Raw genomic sequence first — 22,875 nt, forward strand, 5'->3', positions numbered from 1 at the left:
ATCAGTAACCCACAAAAAAAACAGTGGCCAACTTGATGGCTCTCAAACAGCAGAATAAGAGTTCTAGTATTAGCTCTGATACATGGAAATGAGAGCTGACATATTAAGACCTCATTGGTTCCCTGCTGTGTCATCATAACACCTCATTGGCTCTTGGATCAAGCAGTTTCATTGGTCAGTTGTGAGTTAATAAAATTCACTTTTTGTTCCATAAGGCAGTTGTGTTTTTTTCTGTTTTTTTGGCCATATTTTTTCATTGAATACAGATATTTCAACACAGTTTGTTTCATTACATTCTGCATTGAATTAGACTTAGAACAATAGATAACATGATGGTATTATTCAAACATACCAAGATTTCACAGTTTTTGCCAGTAGTAGTGTCACCCTCCCCCCAAAGGTGTCACCCGGCGCGGTCTGTACCCCCTGCACCCCTCTAGCAACGCCACTGCCTGTTTCTCTTAATCCCGCAGGAACCAGGTAGAGATGAATACAGACTTTTTATTGCTGCTGACATTGCTTCGGCATCACTTAGGTGGGGCTCCTTGCAGAATTTAAAAGAGGCTTCTCTGGAGCCAGGGCTGACCTGAGACATTTGAAGCGCCACTCAAAATTACGTTTATATGGAAATTCGCAAATAAAGATGGTTGGCAACCTTCAGTCTCGAAAGACTATGGTATAAGCCTACAGCACCCAGTAGTCCCAGGTAGTCTCCCATCCAAGTACTAACCAGGCCTGACCCTGCTTAGCTTCTAAGATCAGACGAGATCAGGCATGTGCAGGATAACGGTTGCTGCACAAATAAAGATGCACGTTCATTTACATGCAATGGAATCCATGGAATGGGAAGGGGGGAAGGAGGGGTGGCAAATGGACATTGAGTTATCAGGGAGCGTTTGGAGTGATGCCTTGAGCCCTTGGGGCAGCCCTGGGTCCTGCAGGTTCTGGCATCTGCCTAAAGGTGCTGTGCAGCATTACACCCAAATCCATTTTTCCCCACCAGCCTCTGCTGAAACCACCAAGCAGCTTTCGTGCCCACCCAGGCATGCATCTGTTCAGCCCCATCGTCCCACTCACCAAATTGGCTCTCTACCTATTGAGCAGTCCGCAGGAGTCCCTCGCCTTTCCAACAGGCCATCAATCTCCCTCTCTCTTCCAACGGTCAGCTGCCTCCTCATGAATAAACACACAGTCCACTTTTCGGTGCCAAGATCTCGCAAAGAAAAATGTTTCGCCGAGCAGCTGCAAGTTGGACATCTTTCTCTTCCATTATCTGATAATAAAACGGGAGGCAAGACTTTCTTAATGGCCTCATTTTTCCCCCCAAAGCAATTTACTTAATTTTCTCATGAGGTGCAATCTGGTGAAGACATTCAGCTCTTTGCTGTGTGGTGTGACTGGTTCTCCCGAAATGCCCTGGAAAGCAAAGCAATTCTTGAAAATTAGATTCTACCCCAAACAACCATATTTCCCCATATTTGTATAGGGCAAATGGGGACACATTGACTGTTTTTAAGTATCAGGATGCTGTTGATTTAGTAAACGGCATCATTTAAAAAATGCATTCAATCGGGTTTAATTAAATTAACTAAGCAGAATTAATTCTGCCTTTAATCAGAACACCCGTAGAGTGTTCTTGGCAGTACAACCAGGTGGGCATCCATGGTGAATCACTGCCTGAACCCACTCCCCAATTCCACTGCCCACTCCCTAGTCCTGCAAGGATATCCCACTTAGTGAAGCCCCCCAAGAACTCACCATTGATGGTGCATCCTGGGGGTGTACACCTACCTGGCAGCTCAGGAGGTGGGCCGAGAGAAGTGGCAAACAGGTGAGTACAGGGCACCCCACATCAGCTTGCCGCCTTAGGTGAATGTTCAACTAAAAACCCTGTAGAGCAGTTTTCTTCAAGCTTGGGGTCGGGACCCCAATGAGGTCATGAAACCTCTGTTGTGGGGTTGCAGCAACTTAGAGAAATAAAAAAGGTTGAAGATCACTGGACTAGAGCACCACCAGGTAAAGGGGGAGGCATCAGGTACAAGGAGATGGTGTCCCAGTCCTGCGCAGGTTCTTAGCAATTGTGCTAAAACAGCTTTCACTAGTGCCAGCCTTCATGGTAACTTTTTCTGCTGTCTCTAACAAGAATATTTGGTACAATGGTTGGAAAGGCCTAACAGTAGCAGGGAGTGGGTGGTGATGGGGGAAGAGAGTGAGCCAATAGGGTCCCAGGAGGGGGGACGGAACCAACAGTGGGTCCCCAGTCTCATATATTATTTATATATTTATTGGCGTCATGGCGTGGGAAAGACTACAGCTGTAGACCCACTGAAGACCACTGCTGTAGAGCCATCACCAACCCCTGGAGATTTCTTTTGCCAATACCTTTATGCCAAGGAGAACCTCAGAAAACCCCTCAAGATTCTTTTCAGTGGTCTCCTGGAGACTGATGCTGATTCTTGGAAACTTCAAGCCAATCCTAGAGGGTTGGTAACTCCACTAATATTTCACCGGGGGGGGCGGGGCAGAGCAATTGTCTCTCTTCACCCCAACACAGCATCTTTTCTATAGGCTGAGAACTGATCATTTTCTTCTGCATCTTTTTAGATTCAGAGTCCTTTCTTTTGCTAGATAAACTGCTTTATGAATTTTTTTATTAAAAAGCAGTATCTTGATATTCATTGAAATAATCATCAAAGTAGCAAACCTGTCTCATTTTTTTTTAAGTGTCATGTACATGGAGGAGAAAGAAAGCTTCATTGAAGGTCCCAACACACATTTTCCAGCTGGAGGCTAAACAGGGGTACCCTGACCCTGTAGCTCTTATTCCCGCCCCCCCGCCACCCCGGAACCAAGTGGAGATGGTTACATAACTTCTATTACTGTTGACATTGCTTCAACATCACATTATGTGGAGCTCCTTGCAGAATTTTAAAAAGGCCTCTCTGGAATCAGGACTGACCTGAGACATTTGAGGAGCCAATTCAACATCATACTTGCATGGCAATTCACAAATCTGGATGCAAATTCATGTGTCTTTACCCACTATCCATCTTGGATTGTGTCTTATGAACACATCCATGATGGATGGTGCTAGAGAAACAAATTAATACATGATAATTGATGAACAACAAAGGCTACAAGTTACCAAGTGATTTACATTATGGTACTGAACTCCTTGAAGGCAACCAAGCGTTGAGGGCCAAAGTGAAGATGTAGCCTTCCACCTAAGAGACTCATTTAAGGCAAAGAAAGTTTCATCTTGTCGATTTACTTACCCTATAGCAGGGGTGTCCAAACCCCAGCCCGGGGGCCATTTGCGGCCCTCGGGGACCCCCAATCCAGCCTGTAGGGAGCCCCCAGTCTCCAATGAGTCTATGGCCCTCCAAAGACTTGCTGGAGCCCGTGCTGGCCCAACGCAACTGTTCTCAGCGTTCAACCTCTTGTGTGAGCTGAGGGCTCCCTCCACTGCTTGCTGTTTCATGTCTGTAAAGCAGCAGTGGCAGCACAGGAACGGCCAACCTTGCTTATGTTTAACATCACTGTTCTAGAACTACCAATGACTCCAACCGTGATCGCTAAAGTGATCTAATGATCCAGACCTTCCACCCAACTCCTATTTAGTTTGCATTTCTTTTTCTTATGTCATGGGAATCCAGGTTCAAATCCCAGGCCAGTCTTGTTTGAAGCAATGGTGTCACTAGGGGGGTGCAAGGGGGTATGGGCCACACCAGGTGACACACATGGGGGGTTGACACCACTACTGGCCAAAATTGTTAAAATCGCAGTTTTTAAGAATACCTTCGTGTTATATATCATTCAATGGGTACTTTCATGCAGAATGCAATGAAATGAATTGTGTTGAAATATCTCTATTCTATCAAAGGTTATAGCCAAAAAACCAGCAGGGGTGGGGCGATGATGTGTTATGTTACCCTGCCCGCTGCATGGGAGGAGGTCCATCATGAGGGTGACATGCTGGCTTCCCTCACCGGGTGATGCAAACCCTAGGGACGCCACTGGTTTGAAGCGTGTTGGAATATCGAGCAGAGTGTACTCCAGAATTGTTTGCGTGCATGAGTGCATGTGTTTATGTGGCGTGCATAGAAAACAAGCACAGAATTCATTGTACAAGCTGCCGGTTTGTAGTTAGGCCCACCTTCCCAAGTCACCACCATTTTGTACTCCAGCAGACAATTCCCAGAAGCCCAAGGTCTGCATGTCCTTTCCCTAGAATAAGCGAGTGTGGACAGATCGGTGTGTAATGTCGCCAGCCGCATCCTCTTGAGATGGATAAGCAATAATCCTTGGCTCAGTGATTTGTGAGGCCAGGTCAGGCGTGCAGGGACAGAGCAAGGGGAGGAACTGTTAGTTTAAAAACAGAGTGACAACCAGAATTAACTGCGGGTGGAAAAATGGAAGTGAATACAAGAATCTTGTGATATGCTCCCCACTTCCACAAGCAGTGGGATGGCATTGCTTGCAGGGTGCTGATTGGATGAGCAAAGCCATCGCTGTCAATTAATGGTGTCTTTGTGCAGCCCTGATGATAGGATAAAGAACTGTCCAGATTAGAACTGGTGTCCCAGATCAGTGTCCCAGAGCCATTAGTTATTGGATTTTTCTCTGTAAACTGCTTTGTGAACTTTTAGTTGAAAAGCGGTATATAAATAATGTTAATCATGTTAATCAGTGGGCTCTTGACATCCAAGGGGGTTCCATTCCTGGACCACTCCCAACCCCAAAATCTGTAGATAGTCTGCTTTAAAAATGTTTTTTGAAAGTTTTTTTTTTTTTTTAAGTTTTAAAAATTGGGTTCCCTTCCCAAGCATTGCAAACTGGACCAGCTGTCAGGCAGTCTCTGGCTCTCCCAGGAGTCATTTCCTGATTGCACCGAGATCTGCAATCCCCTCCTGTGGCCCTAGCAAGCTCCAGAATGCATCACAGAACTGTTTCCACACACTTCTGCTGGGTGTGCCAGCACCAAGGGGCAGTCGTGGGCCTTGGTGTGACCCTGAAGTGACTTCTGGGACCAGCAGAGACAGTCCCACAGTATGTGGTTTCAGGATTCACAAGATGGTGAAATCTGCAGATACCAAGACCGTGCAAAAGGAAGGACCACGATATCCTAAACCTGTCAGCGTATCTATTGCCACACCCTGGCCACCTCTGCCTTTTTGTGTCGGCAGCAACAGAACGATTGCTTCGTTGCCCCCTCCTCTCTCCCACCCCACCCTCCACAAGGCGCTTCCACCCACAGGCCCTTGCAGCACTGCAGGGCTGGTGGGAATCCCCACCGGTGTGTGGTCAGGTGCCTGGAGGAAGCCGGAGTGCCTTCATTTGCCATACCCCTGTAGGAACTTTACTCCATCCTTGAGGCTCTTGCTTCAACCTAGAGCAGTGTTTGTCAACATTTGTCCGCCGACAGACCACTGCATGGTCCACCTTTTGGAAGTACCACTGGAAGTAACTGGTGATGATGTCATTATCAGTTACTTCCAGATTGGGAGGCCAGACACCGTGCGAAAAACACCAGTAAAAGGCTCTGGGTAATCAGGAAGGCTTTTCTGAGTGCACGGTGGAGCTCTGCCCACCGATCGGAGCCTCCTACCACTGCTTGTCGCATTGTGTTGCTGGTCTCACTGCCAGGCGGCGGGGGTCTGGGGGTCCCATGAGTACCACCTCAAGTACCACTGGTGATACACATACCACTGGTTGAGAAACACTGTCCTAGAGGCCTCAGGGGAAAGGCTGCCATTTTCAAATGGGACCGACTGATGAGAGAAGGCAGCAACTGGGGCATTACCCAATTGAAAGGCCAATCCAATCCAATTTTCCAGTGCTGGTGCAGCCGTGCCAATGCAGCACGCACTGCATCCTGTGGTGGTTGGTTGGCAACCTTCAGTCTCGAAAGACTATGGTATAAGCCTGCAGCACCCGGTATTTCTAGGTGGTCTCCCATCCAAGTACTAACCAGGCCTGACCCTGCTTAGCTTCCGAGATCAGGCAACTGCAGGGTAACAGTTGCTGCTTTGGGCAGACATAGAGACCTCCTCAAGGTAGGGGAACATTTTTTCCTTGCCTTGGGGCTGCATGATGGCAGCACCGATGCTGGAAAGTGGGATAGGATTGGGCCCTCAGTCTCCTTTTAGCCTCACCAGCATCCACAGAGAAGATGGTGAAGGGCGAGGAGAGGTGAGACAGGAAGGGGAAGAAGAGCTTTGCTGAAACAGGGCGATTGCTCCATAAAAAAGCAGAAAAGGTTTGTTCATTGAAGCTTTTTACATCACCTGTCAATTCTCAAGTCACTTGTCGGTAATGTATATATCAGGATATCACTGCAATTACCAGAAAAAGCCCCTCGAGTTGTGACGACAGTTCCAAATTATTGCCCATCTCCAGCCACATCTCATGCTCACCCTCAGCGGGTGTGACAAGCAGAGAGTGCCCCCATCTCAAGGTCTGCCACTCTTCCATCCCCACCCCAGCACCAAGGATGTTTTCATCTGTCCATCGCAGGAGGAAAGGGGAACCAGCCAGGTATGAAAGGGGGGGGGGGAACACCAAGAAGCTTAAACAGCCTGTCACGTTGTCTTGTCCGCTGTCATGTCAGGTGAGCCCAGTGCAGGCACTATGTGCTGGGCGTACCGATGAGCTTCCAAGGCGATCAAAAGCTTCGTGAAGTCCTCGGCTGCAGGCACACACAAGCATCGTCTTCTGCACGGATCCCTTGGCAGCCCTTGTTATCATTTATTAGCGGCACGTCCGTCACAATGACAGGCGGGTGTCTCTGAGGGCCTTCGGCATTGAGATGCGCCTTGTGCACACATCCCAGAGGTAGAGCCGTTGCAGCACTCACGGGAGAGAGCTCTGTGGTACGGGAAAGACAAGTGACTGTATTGCGACTCGTGGCTGTGGGCGAGAGCGCACTCAGAGGCCCCAAAAGCTGATCCTCCTTGGAACATGTTGTCAATCCACCTCCTACTTCTCCAAAAGGTGAGAAGTGCCCAGAAGGGGCAGCAGGAAGCTGGAGACTGGCTTCCTTTTGAGGAGGCATCACTGGAGACATCTAACGTCTTGGCACAATGCGCTCCATTTGCAAATCTGCAGGCCTGGCCTTGGGTGCCAAGCTGCGAAGGAGGGCAGGTTGAATCACCCCCCCAATGAGGGAGAGGGTTGCCCAGGGTGTTGCAGCTCTTTGCTCACTCTCTCCCAGCTGCCCTTCCAGCCTGGAGGGCTGTTCACATGTTCTGCTGTTCCCAGGGATGCATTTCTGTGCAAACTGCAGGACCTGGGTTTGATCCAATCTGGGTGCACTGAACGCAGGCTGCACTTGTGCTGAACAGAACACGGGGATAATGGTACCCAGGAAGAGACCATTACAGCCAGGTGCTCCCAGGAAATCCAGTTTAGCTCATGAAAAGCCCTCATGCCTGCCTGGCTCAGAAGCAGCCTGTTTTCCAAGTTGTTGCTTTTGTTCCTTAGCGGCCACACGTGGGCCTGGGGACTGAAGTGCTTGGTACTCTCCTCTCAACCCCTCCCATCCATAGGAGATACAGGGAGCCATATGGCTATATTCAGAATACATCACTGGCCCCCTACACCTGCAATTTTCAACCGGTGTGCCACGAAAGGTCCGCAGGTGTGTCGCAGGGGGTTGGAAAACAGCAATTGAAAATCACTGAAAAACTCTTCTGTTTCTAGGCAACTCTCTGTAGTAACAAACTGTCCGTCCCTTTTCTTCCACCAGGTCTGCAGAGGGACAGACAATTCATTACTACAGACAGTTGCCCTAGAAACAGAACAGCAGAACCCAGGAGAGTCTCCCAAAGTGACATCACAAGAAGCGAAGAGTGGACTGTGAGAAGGAAAACATTGAAAATTGCTGCCCTAGGCTATCAGTCCGTACCCTGCCTGATAGGAGTTGGCCACCTGGGATACATAACCATGCCCCCCATTTATTACAATAAGGAGCTGCTCTTTCTTGAGTCAGGCTGTTGATCCACCTGGCTCAGCGTTCTCTCGCCAGGTTTTCAGACCCTGGCACCTTCCCTGAAGCTCCCAAAGTCCGTTAGGTGGGTTCTCCAGCACTGAGCTGCAGCCCTGCCCCCAATACACAAATACCTGGGTATAGAAAAGAAACTTGGAAGCCCTGCTCTATATCATCAGAGGAGGCCTTAATGAAGACCTCATGACGGTGGCATCACTCAGGTTTGTCACCCAGTGTGGGAGGCCAGTGTTTCATCTCTATGATGGACCTCCTCTCATGCAGTGGGCAGGGCAATGCCTCGGGCAGTGGGCATGGTGATGTACTATTGCCCTACCCACTGGTTATTTGGCTATAACATTTGATAGAATAGAGATATTTCAATGAAGATATTTCATTGCATTCTATATAAAGATTTACATACATGATGGTATCATTCAACAATACCAAGATATAAAATTTTTTGGTGAATAGTGGTGTCAAACCCCCTTGTGCACGTCACCCAGTGTGGCCTCCACCCCCCTAGCAACAAACAATTCCCTTGGTTCTCAAACGTTTTAGCCTGGGACCCACTTTTTAGAATGATAATCTGTCAGGACACACCAGAAGTGATGTCATTAACCTGGGAGTAATGTCATAGCCGGAAGTGACTTCATCAAGCAGGAAAAACTTTAAACAATCCTAGGCTGCAGTCCTACTCACACTTACCCAGGAGTAAGTCGCATTGACTATCATTGTTAAAAGAATATACATACTAGCTTGTTAAAAGTACAGGTCTGTAACATTTCTCCAAATGCAGTCCCATACCATGGGAGCATCAAGTCTAATATATTAAAAATAAAATATTGAAATGGATGAAGACCCCCCTGAAATTGGCTCGCGACCCACCTAGTGGGTCCCGACCCACCGTTGCCCTATGCTAGTGGTTTCCCAACTGTACACCACAGCACCTGAAGGCTCCATGGCAAACTCAAAGGGGTGCTGAGGGATGCCTCTGGTGGCCTCTTCTTCCTGGCTGTCCCGGATGCCACCATCTTGCTTTTGTTCTTTAGCGCACAGATTTTGCACGATTGAAGACGGCGGTGACTGGGAGAGCCACAAAGAAGAGGCCACCACCAGGAAGGGTGCTGTGACCACAGTAAGTTTGTGAACCGCTGCCCTACACCTAAATTGATATCTGCTTTGTGAAGTGGACTGGGGCCCCCAAAAGCTGATGTGAGGATACGTTTGTGAATCAACAGGGAGGGCACCAGACTTTCTGAATCTTCTGAATCTTCTGCTGCATGTAGTTCCTACTTCTCTTTCCTAAGACCCCTGAACCACATTCAGGGTTTCTGCCAGTTGAACCTATCCACCCACTTTTTCTATTGCTGGACACTGATTTGAATTCTCAGCAGGAAGGGATCCAACACCCTCAGGCCCATGGCCGGTTCCTCCCTTCTTCCATCAAGGGGCAACTTATCCACAACAAACGACAGTAAACCCACAACAATGATGCCTCTCAAACTTCATTCCTTCAGCAGCCTCCCTTTGCGAGCTGGAGAATTTCACTTCAAAAATAGAGGTGTGAGATTGGAGCACCTTGTCTTGCAGGTGGACATTCTGTTTTACACCTGGTAATGAAAAAAGCCAGCATGGAGCAGCAGCTGATGCAAAGGCAGGCCTGGCCGTGAAGGAAAAAAGAATACTTCGGACAAAATTACGCAGGTAACACCTGGATAACACATGCCAAGCCAGTGGTGTGGGCTATTAATATCTGGATAGCACCATTACAGGAAGCCACTGCAGACTGAATCAGACTCCTGGGCTATCTACGTCAGAACTGTGAACCAGAGGTGTCGCCAGAGGCAGCCTGGTGCCCGAGGTGGGGACGTCTCTATGCTGCATGATGTCACTTCTGGATTCTCCTGGAGGAGAAGGCTATTGCAGCGGCTTTGCAAACTAGCAGCTGCCCCCGTTCCTTCTCCTTTGGAGGCTCCAACAGAGGAGGAAGGGGATGGCAGTGGAAGTAACTTGCATCAGCTTCAAAGTGACTTGGCCAACTTTAAAAGGGGTGTGACCAGGGGGGTTGAGTGTCAGGCTGGCTGTAGCAAGGTGGCTGGGGCCGAGGCAGGGCGGCTCCACTTCAAAGGGACTCAGCTGAGCTCAGCTCTGACTAGCCCAGCCATCTCAGCTGAGTCGCTTTGGAGTTGCTGCTTCTCCCAAGTCCTGACACTGCCATCTTGGCTGGGCCTCGCATGGCACCCCCTTATGTCCTGACACCCAGGGCAGACCGCCACACCAACCCCCACTTGCTATGCCACACAGACTGGTAGCAGCTCTGTGAGGTTTCAGGTAGGATTTCTGCCCTAGCCTAGCTGGAGATGGCAGGGACTGAACTGGGGATTTTCTGCATGCAAGACAAGGGGCCCTACTAGTGAGCTGCAGCCCTTGCCAACACAAATGCTTCCATGATGCTGTTACAGACTCTGGGGCTGCGGAGGAAATGGGTGGGTGGGTAGGATAGACTTATGAATAATGTGTAGAAGGGAATTGCTTTTACCTCTCTCCTACTATACTAAGGCTGCTGTTTCCAAAATTTTTCAACTGGTGGCTCCCTTGACCTACTTGGCCATTGGCTGGGACTCCCCAGTAGGGCTATAATCCTATATATTGTATAGGGTGACAGGGTTTTCACAAGGATTCTGCAGCTCCCCTGGTTGGTTTCCACAGTTCCCTGGGAGCCATGGCTCACAGTTTGGAAACCATTACACCAAGGGCCCAATCCTATCTAACTTTCCAGTGCCAATACAGCCCCGAGGTAAAAATGTTCCCTTACCTTAAGGAGGCCTCCATGACTGCTCCGCTAGAATGTCGTGAATGCCTCAATGGGATGGCTAAATCAGTGCTGGCAAGTTGGATAGGATTTGGCCCTGAGTCTCCTAAGTACATACCAGTTCGGTTCTGAAGGTCTGCATGGAAGTTGGAACATACACAGCTCGAAACAGACAGTTCTTGCCATCCCTGCACTGTAGTGCCCGTGCAAAAGCACACCGGTTCATCTCAGCCAGTCTTGTCTATCTGGGTGGTGGCAACTATCCAGGGTCTCTCCAGCAGGGCCAGTGTTGAGGCTGGCCACTAGAGATCCTGGGAAGGAAGCTGAACTGTGACAAAGAACACTATAAAATTTTAGCAAGGTACCTCCACCTTTCCACTGCCTCATCCCCAAGTGACTTGAGATTTTTCAGGGAGAGACATCCGCATGGTGTTCTGTGAGCAAACAAGTCATTTGCCTTTCACTCCCTGAAAATATGTTATAGTCTGTCCCCAGCTAGGAGTGACCAGATTTACGGCAGGGGTGGGCAAAGGACAAGTTGTGAGCTGCTGGCTGATCACTGGACAATCTACAGTCAGTTAGTGAAGACAGTTAATAACAAATCAATAATCGACATCAAGAATATTTGTACTGTATATCACTTTTCAACAACAACATTACAAAGTAGTGGCATAGCTAGAGGGGGTGCAAAGCACAACATTGTGCAGGGAGTCTCACCGCAGCATGCAAGCAGCCCCTCCCGAGCCATTCTGGGCAGTAGGAGCATACGCTTCCATGTACACTTGCATGCCACAGTGAAGCTCCCTGCAAAACCTAGTGCTTTGTACCCCCTCTAGCTACGCCACTCTTATAAAGTGGTCTATAAAGCAAAAGGACAGAGATTTCACTGTCCCGTAGTCTAAAAAGAGACCCAAGCAACACCTGCAACAACCACTGGGAGGGACAGCTGTGCAGAGACAAAGAGCGACAGTTGCTCTCCCCCCCATACACACACACACTAAGAGAGAGGTACACTTGAAAAGGTGCCTCTTTGCCAGGGTTGGCCCAGGCATGAGGCCAACTGAGACTGTTGCTTCAGGCAGTGGAGGGGCTGTGCTCCTTCCTCCATCTCTTCCTAGCACCAATCTGCCCTCCCCTTCCTTTTGCACCAATCCCCCATTGGGGTTCTTATGGATAAAACAAACAGCTCTGAAGTCTGCACAGATTCCCACTAAAACCAGAATATAGCCTGTCTGCCAGCTAAATAATGCCACACCACCATCTGCTGGACACTTTGGGAAAGGCATGCAGACACCTGTTTCTTTATGTAGACAAGTTCACGTAATAGGGGTTCATGTAAGTATTTATTTATTTATACAGGTATTTATATACCGCCTTTCTTTAGTCGTCAGATTTCTCCTCAAACTTTAATCCAAGGTGGTTTACGTAGGCAGGCTGTTCTAAACCCCCGCATGGATTTTTTTTACAATTGAATAGTTCTAGTCTTTCATAGAACTCCTCGTTCCAGCTTGGAATTAGTTGGAAAAGGTCTTCATCCTTGCCATCTTATGCTGGAAAATAAACTGCAGAGAGGATTTAAAACAAGTGCTCCCCTTGCTCTGCCCAGAACAGTTTTTTTCCCAGAAAAAAATTGCAAAATGGCATTTTAAAGGGGTATACACACAAAAAATCACACACCCAAAAACAAACATTTAATGTGGGAAGCACATGCTTGGAAATGCAAACAGTTGCCAGGGATCACTGCATTTCCTTACCCTGTGTTCATACTGTGACAAACACCAGGTTGTCATCATGTAGTAGATGATTGATGCTTTTATTTAAATCGGCACATTTATTAACACAGCAAATCTGACTTCTGGGAAAAAGGCAGTAAGAACATAAGAACAGCCTCACTGGATCACGCTATAGACCTATCTAGTCCAGCTTCCTGTATCTCACAGCAGCCCACCAAATGCCCCAGGAGCACACAAGGCAACAAGAGACCTGCATCCTGGTGCCCTCCCTTGCATCTGACATAGCCCATTTCTAAAATCAGGAGGTACAGCAGGACAATGGCCACAGTGTTGTTATTTTAATGCTCCATCTTTATTTGAGAGGCACATGCCCAGAAACAACAGACCCCAACAGAAATGGCAGCGGTACGAGGAGATGACCCTCTCTAGTGTGCCCTCCAACACACTAGATCTACTGTGATGTGAAACAAAACATTGCAGTTCTCCGTGTGATGGGCTGGTGCTACAAGGAGCACGCCTAGAAGTGCCCTTTGCCAGAATCCCACCTATTTTGTACAGCATCTGCTGCTTCCTTTTCTAGCATGGGAGGGGAGGAGGGTGTGTCTGACTGGAGTTTGTACATAGGTGGCTGGGGCACTTGGGACTAACAGGAACAAGGAAGTGCAGGAGGCTGAAAGTGACATATTCGGTAGAATAGGATCAAACAGCTGGGAAAAGACCTCCAGGTAATCAATTCCACCAAGAATTCCATAGCTGGTGGGGGCTTATTTTTTATCTCCTACTTTGTGCTTCTGTTACTTGCAGCTGGGACATCAGATCTTCTGAGAGTCTCTCTTGCTTAGAGGACAACAACTACCTCATTCCTTCTCTGCAAGAAACTAGATCTCGCCCAGCCAGTCTGGCCTGTTTGTGGCTGCTGGGAGGTTGCAGATTCTAGGAAAGCAGAACAGGAAGAGATTTTGGGGGCACAGTCAATGTTTTTTCGCAGCTTGCCTGGGACTACAAAATAGGGAGGGTGCCTACTAGATCACAGGCACCTTCATGGCTGGTGGCTGTATCTGACTGTGTGCCTTCAGTGTCACAGTGGAGATCTAGAGTGGGAGGGGACATAGGGCTCATTCCTGTTCCTCCAAGGCCGGCTGATGTTGAGTCCACACCATCAGGCATTTTGGAAAGCCTTTGGTAATGATGTGGACCTGCAGGATGGTAAGATGCCATTTCAGCACGGTGGAGCATTCCAAAGATAGAGCCATCCCCCTCTCCGTTGTTGGGGGTGGGTAGTGAATTTAGGGTGCCAGGTTGTCATCCTTGAGGAACAGGCTTTTCTCTGCAACGGCCTCTCTCTTTCTCTGTTAGCAGTAGCATAGCTACAGGGGGTGCAAGCAACAAGTTTTGCAGGCGCCTAAATGTGCCCTGCAGGGGGCCCCTCCCCTTTGGAGCCATTCCTGATGGTGGGAGCAAAATGGGCACACCTCTGGAATGGAACCAGGACCTCGGTTTGGGACTATCCATGCTGCTTTTTTTAAGAGGCAAGACCACAAAGCCCCAGAACAAGAGGCTGGTTTTGCAGCAGAAGCGCCTACTCAGGGCTGGCCTTAGGAGCTGCAGGGCCCAACTGGAAACATTTTTTTGCCCCCAGTTCACAGCCAAGGTCTGTAAAATCTTAGAGAGAGAGATATAAAATTTATTGTAGGCTTTCTATCTGTGTGGTAGAATGGAAAGCAATCAAAATGTGTGCTGAGAAAGTGCATGTGAGTTAATGGACCACATGGATCTAATCTCAGCACATAAATGCGACAGACTTTTTAAGAATCCAGAAGAAAATTAAAATCATTGTTGTTCTCAGTAAAACCTGCACTGTGGTGTGTGGGGTCCATTGCAATGTATTGCTGTGTGCATTTGACAAAACTAGAGTGGATCACCTTAGCACGGGAGTCCCCCTTAAGTGTAGGGCCCAATTGGGGGCAACTAGTGCAACTGGCTTAACGCCAGACCTGCCCCCACCACTCTGAAACTTTTCCAGCGAGTTAGCAATGAGTTATGACAAGGTGCCTGCTGTATCCTGCTGTCCAAATCATGCTTTTGATCGCACTGACCTTCCTGTTTTCTCTCTGATGTCTGCAGAGACCAAGAAAACAAAATGGGTGGCTCAGGCAAAGATTTTGGCCAGGAGTTAACAAACCAGGTCAAGGATGTTTTGAGCCGGCTGGAGAGTAAGCAGCTGTTCCAGTCGGACTGGGACATTGCCGCATTCGTCATTTTCTTCACTTTCATTGGTAAGCCGGGGCGTCAGACAAGAGCTGCCAAGTTTTGCACCAGCCCTTTGGTGATAATGCTCACTGCTGTATACTTCAGCTGCTGCCCAGCCTGTTGCTTGACCTCCGTTGCGTATACGCAACATTGGGCAGAAATGGCTTAAAATGGACATATTAGGCCCCTTCCAACTCTAAGATTCTGGAGCAGAAGAGACAAATCCTCCTCAGCATCTTACAATATGGCAGTGGGGGGAAAAGAGGCCTATCTCAATCAACTTGCATTTCAAGTCGGAGGCATAGCTGGAGGGGGTGCAAAGCACTAAGTTTGGCAGGGAGCCTCACCACGGCGTACAAGTAGCCCCTCCCCTTTGGAGCCATTCCAGGCAGGGGAGCAAAACAGACCTTGGCTGCCGAGTACTCCAACCTGCATTCACCTCTGTTTTGCTCCCACCACCCCAAATTGTTCCAAAGGGGAGGGGGAGGAGCCACTTGCATGCCACGGTGAGGCTCCCTGCAAAACTCCGTGCTCTGCACCCCCTCTAGCTACGCCACTGTCTCTAGTAAACCAGTAAAGGGGTTGTCAAGTTCTGTGCTCCCTGAATAGGAGAGTAAAGATCTGAACTGGACCAGTTGCAAAAGCTCCCATAATGAAGCTTACACGATTAAGCAATTCCAGCATCACATGATTGCTCTTTCATGCCTAAGGCAGGGGGTTGGTCTAGATGACCTATTAGACCCCTTCCAACTCTATGATTCCATGATTGCTTCCTCTTATTAATGATAAGAATTATACACTGCTTTTGAACAAGAGTAGTTCACACAAAGCGGTTTGAGAAGCAAAATAAGTCAATCAACAGTCCCTTGTCCCCAGAGGGCTCACAATCGGAAGAGTGTCATATAAGAGATGCCATGTGGGAGTGCAGAGGGATGACTGCTCTCCCTCTGCTAAATATAAGAGAACGTCACTTTAAAAGAGGGATGTCCAACTCATTTCACAGAGTGGGCCAAACAGCATTCATGGCTCCTGCTGAGGGCCAGAAGTGATACCATTAAGCAGGAAGTGATGTCATTTAGCAGGCGATGGCCAGAAATCAGCACTTTTCTTCTCGTGTAGGAACTCATTAGCTGCAACTAACAGAAGGAGAAAATGCTAATTTTCAAGCTCAAGCTGCTTTGAATGCACACTTGGGAGATAAAGCAGGATATAAATGTGTAAATTAAATAAATAAAAATATGGGAAAGCCAATTATCCTGCAGTCTGCTGTTTAAGCAGTGCCGTTTCTGCCAAGGTGTCACTTTGCAGCTCAACAGCTGAGAGGTGCTCTGCAAAGGGACACCTCCACAGAAGTGGCACTGCTGAAAGGGCAGCCTGCGTGACGACTGAGCTCTCCCAGCACCTTGGAAGTGTCTTTTTCTCTCACCCCTCTTGGTCTGCTCCTTACCCCACAGTGTTCCTTGCCTTCTGAGGTCTCCCTCTCCCTCCTAGAGCCTTGGCAGAAGTAGCACTACTGAAATTGCAATACTGAGGTGGCGACACTGGGGTTTGCATCACCTGGTGTGGGCAGCCAGCACGTCACCCCTAAGATGGATGTCCTCCCATGCGGTGGGTGGGGCAACCCCCCAGGCGTTGGGCATGGTGGTGTGCCATTGTCCCGCCCCTGCTGGCTTTTTGGCTATAACATTTGATAGAATAGAGATATTTCAACGCGGTTTGTTTCATTGCATTCTGCATGAAATTGCACATTGATTGATATATAACATGATGGCATTATTTGAAAATATCAAGATTTTAAACATTTTGGCCAGTATGGGTGTCACCCCCACCCCCGTACGTGTCACCCAGTGCATCCTGCATACCCCCTAGCAGCGCCACTGATGCTGGGACAGTCCATAGGGGGACTGTCATGCGGGGTAGATAAAGAGCTCCCAGGGGCTGCATCCTGCCAGCAGGGCTTATGTTTGACACCCCTACTTTAAAAGGTGCGTCTTTGCACAGTTAGCAGTAGTCTATCACTTCCCTATACAACGACATCCTTCAGGCACTGGCTAACTCCCAGCCCTCTATCTGTGGGAGACTTGGGATCTCTCAGTTCAACCCCTTCCTTTGGTAGGGAGCACATAAGCACTGTAGGGACTTGAGTTGGTGCAACAGAAGCAATCCAGAAGCTGCAGTTTGACCAGACCTGCCTTCCAAACTGATCCACGTGACCCAAAGATAGAAGCAAGCTTCTGGAGTGCTACAGAATTCTTCTCTGGGCTTTGCATCCAGCCCTTCGAAAAATTATGCTCACCTTGAGCATTTGCTGCTCATGACTTTGGATTGCTGGGGTGGGGTCTAAGAAAGAGATGCTGGCTCTGGGTTCTTTGTTAGGCAGGTTATTCATTAATCAGCTGGTCAGATGATGGAGACATCAATGGGAGCTGCTAAGAGGTTGTTGTGCTTGAGCGTTTTGAAGAACGTATCCAGCAGGACTTGGAGAAAGAGCTATGGAGAAGGAGGGAGGGATGCAGGGTTTCTCTCTAGGAATCTGCTGTAGGGCTGTGGGTCACGTGTCTTGTTGGAGCACCTCTTTCCTTCTGCTTATGCATTAATGACTTAAGCAAATATTGCAACCCCCCCACCCAAAAAAAAAGTTCCCAGTGACCTCTCCTGCAAACCAAACCCCAGTGGTAGCACTAGCAAACCCGAGCCCTTCTGACCACCTAAGTTCTGAGCATCTGACACAACAATGGCTCCAAGGTTTGAGGGTCTCCTATCATGGCAGCAGGTGTGAAAGCAGGCATGGGTTAACTCTTTGTCTCCTACATCTGCCACCACGGCAAAGGGAGCAGGGCCCAGACAGCTGGTGGCTGCTGTTTGCCGGCTGGGCCAGTTCTGCCCCTGGAGCCAGGTTAGATCTCAGAGATGGTGGCACCTGATGGCATGAGGTGCTGCACTGGCCCTGAACTGGCCATGCTCTCACTCCACCACTGGTCCTCCAAAACCAGTAGCCTGAGACAGACCAGTTCCCTCTGTATAGTGGGAGGGCTGGCCATGGTTCTAACTGCCAGAAAGCTCACTGTGATTTGATCCCCTCCACCAGGCGTGGTTCTCTTGTTTGGACTCCTTGTGCTTATCCGCTGTTGCTGCTGCTGCTGCGACTGTGACTCCAGAAACTACGACAAGGTAAATATTTTCCTGCACGGCCCTCGACAGGTGCAGCTTAGAGCAAGTTGGTGTGGTAGAATCCAGTGACTAGGGCCTGGATCTGCCTTCAGTTCCGCAGCTCCATAGTACTCTGTGGAGGCGAGCACAAGCAGTTTCAAGTGTTCTTGTAGAGCAAGGGTGCCCAAACCCCGGCCCTGGGGCCACTTGCAGCCCTCGAGGCCTCTCAATGCGGCCCTCAGGGAGACCCCAGTTTCCAATGAGCCTCTGGCCCTCCAGAGATTTGCTGGAGCTCGCACTGGCCCGACGCAGCGTGACGGCGACTGTTTGACCAAGGGCTCCCTCCACTGCTTGTTGTTTCACGTCTGTGATGCAGTAGCGGTAGCAAAGGAAAGGTCAGCCTCGCTTTGTGCAAGGCCTTTTATAGGCCTTGAGCTATTGCATTCATATAAGTTCATCTTTAATATATTCATTTATGTAAACTTATGTAAATATATTCAAATTTTAAATGTAAATTAATTCTTTTTTCCCCCGGCCCCTGACACAGTGTCAGAGAGACAATGTGGCCCTCCTGCCAAAAACTTTGGACACCCCTGTTGTAGAGCACTGATTGTCAACATTTGTCTTCTCATGGCACACTGGTCCCTATGGTCCTCTCTTGTGATGTCAATTCCGGGAGACTCTTCTGGGTTCTGCGGCTCTGTTTCAAGGGCAATTGTCTAAGGCAGTCAACAGAAGGCCCTAAAATTGTCAAGGCACACTACCAGTTTTTTACGTACATTAAATTACTACATTACAGTTAATCTTGAATTAATAAAATTAATACAATTAAATCATTACACGACAAAAAAATTGACAAGAAGCATGGAGAGGGAAGTATAAGTGGTTTCTGAAAAGGAGGAAAAATCCTATGTTCAAATTCTTATCAAAAGTGCCAGAAAGTGTTGGCAAGGACAGAGCAGGTTGATCACATAGTGGGTGAGGGGCAGTGAGGAGACGTGATTGAATAAGTGCAGGATTAAACTGGGGGTGGGGGAGAGAGAGAGAGAATGTGAGGCAGTGATGCTGTATCTTTGGAAGGTGTGGACAAGTGAGGGGAGGGACAGTAAGAGAGTTGCTAACTGTGATTGTGAGATTGGGGGGGCAATATGCCTGGGGAAGGGGGTGGGGTGGGGGAGAAGAGGAGAGAGAAATGCCAATTGCCTGCTTGTGTATTTGAGAAAAAAGAGTGCAACCAAAAGCCCAATCCTATGCTTGCCTGCTCAGAAGAAAGCCCCATTATAGTCAATTACTCCCAGGAAAGTGTAGATAGGATTGTGCCCTTTCTCTAAAAGTCCCAAAGTGCAGGGAGGGTCACTTTAGGGAGTTGCAGGCAAACTGGCCAGGAAAAGGGACTTTCAGGGACCCTGAAACCTGAGGTTGGGGGCCTCAGCAGACTCGCTCGCTATGTACCTGCCTGCCACTTCTGGCTCCCTCTTCTCACTCACTCCGAAGCTCCCACCTCCTGGCTCCTCCTGGCTTCTGGCTTCTCTTGTTGGCCGATCACCATGCAGGTGGGCAACAGCCGTGCCCAACCCTATGCATGTCTACTCAGAAGTAAGCCCTATAGTAGCCAACGGGGCTTACTCCCAGGAAAGTGAGATCAGGTTGCAGCCTGAGTCATGCTCAGTAGCAGGAGCAAGCTCCAAGCGGACTCTGCAGCTGCTGCGTACGACCAGCCCCTTCCCTGGCTGCTCCCTTGCTTGTGCTGCCTGCCCAGGGAGGCTCCCGCATGCGGCACGCAGCTGCTGCCTGCCTCCTCTGATCCTGCGGCACACCTGAGGCAGCCTCGCAGCACACCAGTGTGCCACATCACAGCAGTTGAAAACCGCAGGTCTAAGGTAAGGAATTGTTCATCCCTCTTTCCTGGCTCTGCAGGTGGAGGAAGAGGGACAGACAATTTGTTACAAGACAAATGCCCTAGAAGCAAAGTTGCAGAACCCAGAACAGTTTTCTCTTCAATTTTCAGCTGCTGTACTCCAAACTCCCATGACTTACACCTGTGGACCTTTTATGGCACACCAGTGTGCCATGTCACACTGGTTGAAAAAACACAGTTGTAAGGGAGCCCAGGTCTACCTCGCAGGTAGATAATCCAGCTCCAAGTCCAGGAGGTAGCTTGGGCTACCTGCCAAGCAAACCTCAGCTCCAGAGGTCAAAGTTCAACTGTGAGCCTAGGTCTACCCACCTGGAAGAGGCAGCTCCAGAGGGCAGAGTTGGAATGGGAGCCCAGGTCTACCCAGCCTGTAGCTCAGGGCTCCAGGTCCAGGCAAGAGCCCAGGTCTACCTGCCCAACATACCTTGGTCATAGAGGCCAAAGTTCAAATGGGCACCCAGGTCTACCTGCCTAGTTGACCTGGACTCTGAAGTTAACCCATTTCTGCCCAGCCCACAGGTGTACACATTTGATCACTATTGTGTATCTGCAATGTTGGGCAGAAGTGGCTTAAGGTACTCCCCCCAAACACAAACACCAGTTCTGCCCCTGACTGTACCTAGGGTGGCAACTGGTGAACCATCCTGATGTTTCCTGGGCCCCTCTGCTCCTAGTCTCCCACTGTAAGAGTGAGAGCCCCAGGTGCCAATTCTGTCTTCATCAGCATATATAGTACCCTCCATGGTGATTTACATAGTGCAGAGGACAGCTTCCTGTCCCCCTTGGACAGTCTATGGTGCTGTGCTTGGAGTCTGGACTTACAGAGAATGATGTAACAGTCACAGAGGAGAGGGAGAAAAATGGGGGCAGGTGTGTAAACAGGAAGAATGCACAATTGTTCATATAGTGCATGTTTAGTTATGGCAAGGCATAGGGTTGTGCCCACTGCTTGAGGTTGGGTTTTGATGAGGGGTTCGGAGGAAAGGATTTGGGATTGTGACCTAAAAACACATGAAAGCACTTGATACATTAAGGTTGCAGTCCTGTACACACTTGTTTCAACATAAGCAACACAGGGTTGAGGTGCTCCTACTTCTAAGTAAACACACAAGTTAAAACAAGGGACTGCTAAAAAAACTGTCCCTGGCCTCTTCCGCACATCTGGGCCAGGTTTGTGCAGATGCTGAAGTCATCCCATGCACAACTGGAACCAAATTTAGCAGGGGTTGCTGCTACTGTATCAAAGAGTTGAAAGAACTGGGTGTCATTCCAATGTAGTACAGCTTTGGGTCGTAACCCAATGGCTAATTTTCTGTTCAACAGATGGCCAGGCAGATGCCACCAACTGGCTGCTGACCTGTGAACTATGGGATGTGGATCTTGGGTCTGGCTGTCAGAACAAGTTCTCACACCATAAAAAAAAGTTTGGTGTGAAAGTTCACAGGCTGTGGCTGCTGACTTTGCAGAAGGGGAGGGGAAGGAGCGATTTCCAGGGGTCAAGGCCCAGGAGTTCAGGACTCTACATAGCTTTGTCTCTTCTTGGCACAGAACCGAAATTCTAGGAGCTGGATGCAACACAACGGCACAGGCAGGCAGGCAGAACGTAGGATGCCTCCACATGCATGCTCAGCTTCAATGTTTGTTGGCAGTAGCTTTCCAGTCCTTTCACACTGCTGGTTCTGCCCCACACCTTTTCTTCATGCCAACAGTGATTTCAAGGGGTTGGAAATCCTGATGTTATTGAGCTACTAGGTGTCCTTGCCCCTCTACTGCAAATCATCCAGAGTCCTCCCTGGAGACCCCCCTCTGCCCACTCCCAGCTTACAGGGTGTGCACACTCCGAACAGGACACAGTCACCCAGAGCATGCTGCTGAATATTCCGCAAAGCGCTGGGGAGTCCCATGGCAGACAGGTTTGGTTTCTTGGCAGAGGATTATATTAGGAACCATTAGAAAACGACTGGTCTGGTCAGGACCCTTCTCTATCTGGTTCTCCAAAACCATATCCATGTTGTACCACAAAACTAGCTTTGAGTTGTGATTCAGCCTGAGAAAAGCATCTCCCTTTGCAGGTTTGCGTAATGTTCAACACATACATGTTCTTCCCAAATATTAAATGTTGTTTTTGTGCACACAGGTTCCCAGCCACAAAGTGGGCATCGACAACAAGGCCATGGAGCCTTAGCCTAGCCCTGACAGGAATGAACAGGAAGGAAGTGCACTCACCTGGCTTCCTGCAGCTGCCAGGTCTCTCAGCCTGCTTATTCGCTGCTGGGGTAACCACAGCAGGAGAGCTACGCCCCTCAAGTAATGCAGCCATTTGGAACAGATCATCGGCCTTATCTCCTAGAAAAGGCACAAACCCTCACTTACCTCATACATCTTATGGCCTTTGGGCTAAACGTTTTATACTTTGCTCCTCTGATCTGTATCCCTGAAAATGTCTGCAGTGCTGATTAAGGATGACACTTGAGGAAGGGGGCTCTAGTCTGCCTGTGGGGTGTTTTAAAGCACCACAACAAGCAAGATGCAGCCTCTGTCACTTTTACACTCTCTCTACCCCCTACATTCTCCTAGATAATCAATATTTATATTGAATAAAATCACATGGTTATGATTGGAAAGGGGCAAGGCTAGTATTTCTTTAAAGCAAGTTGTTGAATGTTTAGCATGATGCTCTGGGGAAAACACTGCAGCACACAGATGTGTACCAGGTAAATTTGGGCACTGTACAAAGTGACCTCCAGCATTTTCATGGTACAGGATCCTTATAGCCTGCCTTTCTTCCAACATGGAAGTCCAGGTGCCTCACATGAGGTTACCAGGCAATCCTCCCATCCAGGCACAGACCAGACTGAGACATGTGTAGCTTCAGGAAGGGGGCAGTTACATCCTGTATCCTCAGACCACAGCCTAGAGACCCAGCACAGGCTTTAATTGAACTTGACAGCACTCCTTCTGGGCTAGGCCACCCTGCATCAACTGAACTGACATATTCAAAATGGTTAACTGCCATCACTTTTAGAGA

General features: G+C 48.8%; 1 protein-coding gene across 1 annotated transcript; it reads left to right on the forward strand.

Annotated features, from left to right (window-relative positions):
• Window positions 1-13,207: 13,207 nt before the first annotated feature.
• Window positions 13,208-22,032, forward strand: SMIM22 (small integral membrane protein 22). The gene is made up of 4 exons (XM_066640340.1): window positions 13,208-13,257; window positions 14,657-14,808; window positions 17,871-17,953; window positions 21,985-22,032. The coding sequence occupies exons 2-4, from the start codon at window positions 14,673-14,675 to the stop codon at window positions 22,030-22,032; spliced, it is 267 nt and encodes an 88-aa protein (XP_066496437.1). The 5' UTR covers window positions 13,208-13,257; window positions 14,657-14,672.
• Window positions 22,033-22,875: the final 843 nt, after the last annotated feature.

Source organism: Tiliqua scincoides, chromosome 13 (assembly GCF_035046505.1).
Source record: "Tiliqua scincoides isolate rTilSci1 chromosome 13, rTilSci1.hap2, whole genome shotgun sequence".
NCBI classification, from domain to species: Eukaryota; Metazoa; Chordata; class Lepidosauria; order Squamata; family Scincidae; genus Tiliqua; species Tiliqua scincoides.

Excerpts from the sequence above, each read along its gene's own strand:
- SMIM22 (XM_066640340.1), top strand. The coding sequence starts at position 14,673 with ATGGGTGGCTCAGGCAAAGATTTTGGCCAGGAGTTAACAAACCAGGTC. Across the intron at positions 14,809-17,870 it reads CATTTTCTTCACTTTCATTG|GCGTGGTTCTCTTGTTTGGA; the intron begins GTAAGCCGGGGC and ends CCCCTCCACCAG. Across the intron at positions 17,954-21,984 it reads ACTCCAGAAACTACGACAAG|GTTCCCAGCCACAAAGTGGG; the intron begins GTAAATATTTTC and ends TTGTGCACACAG.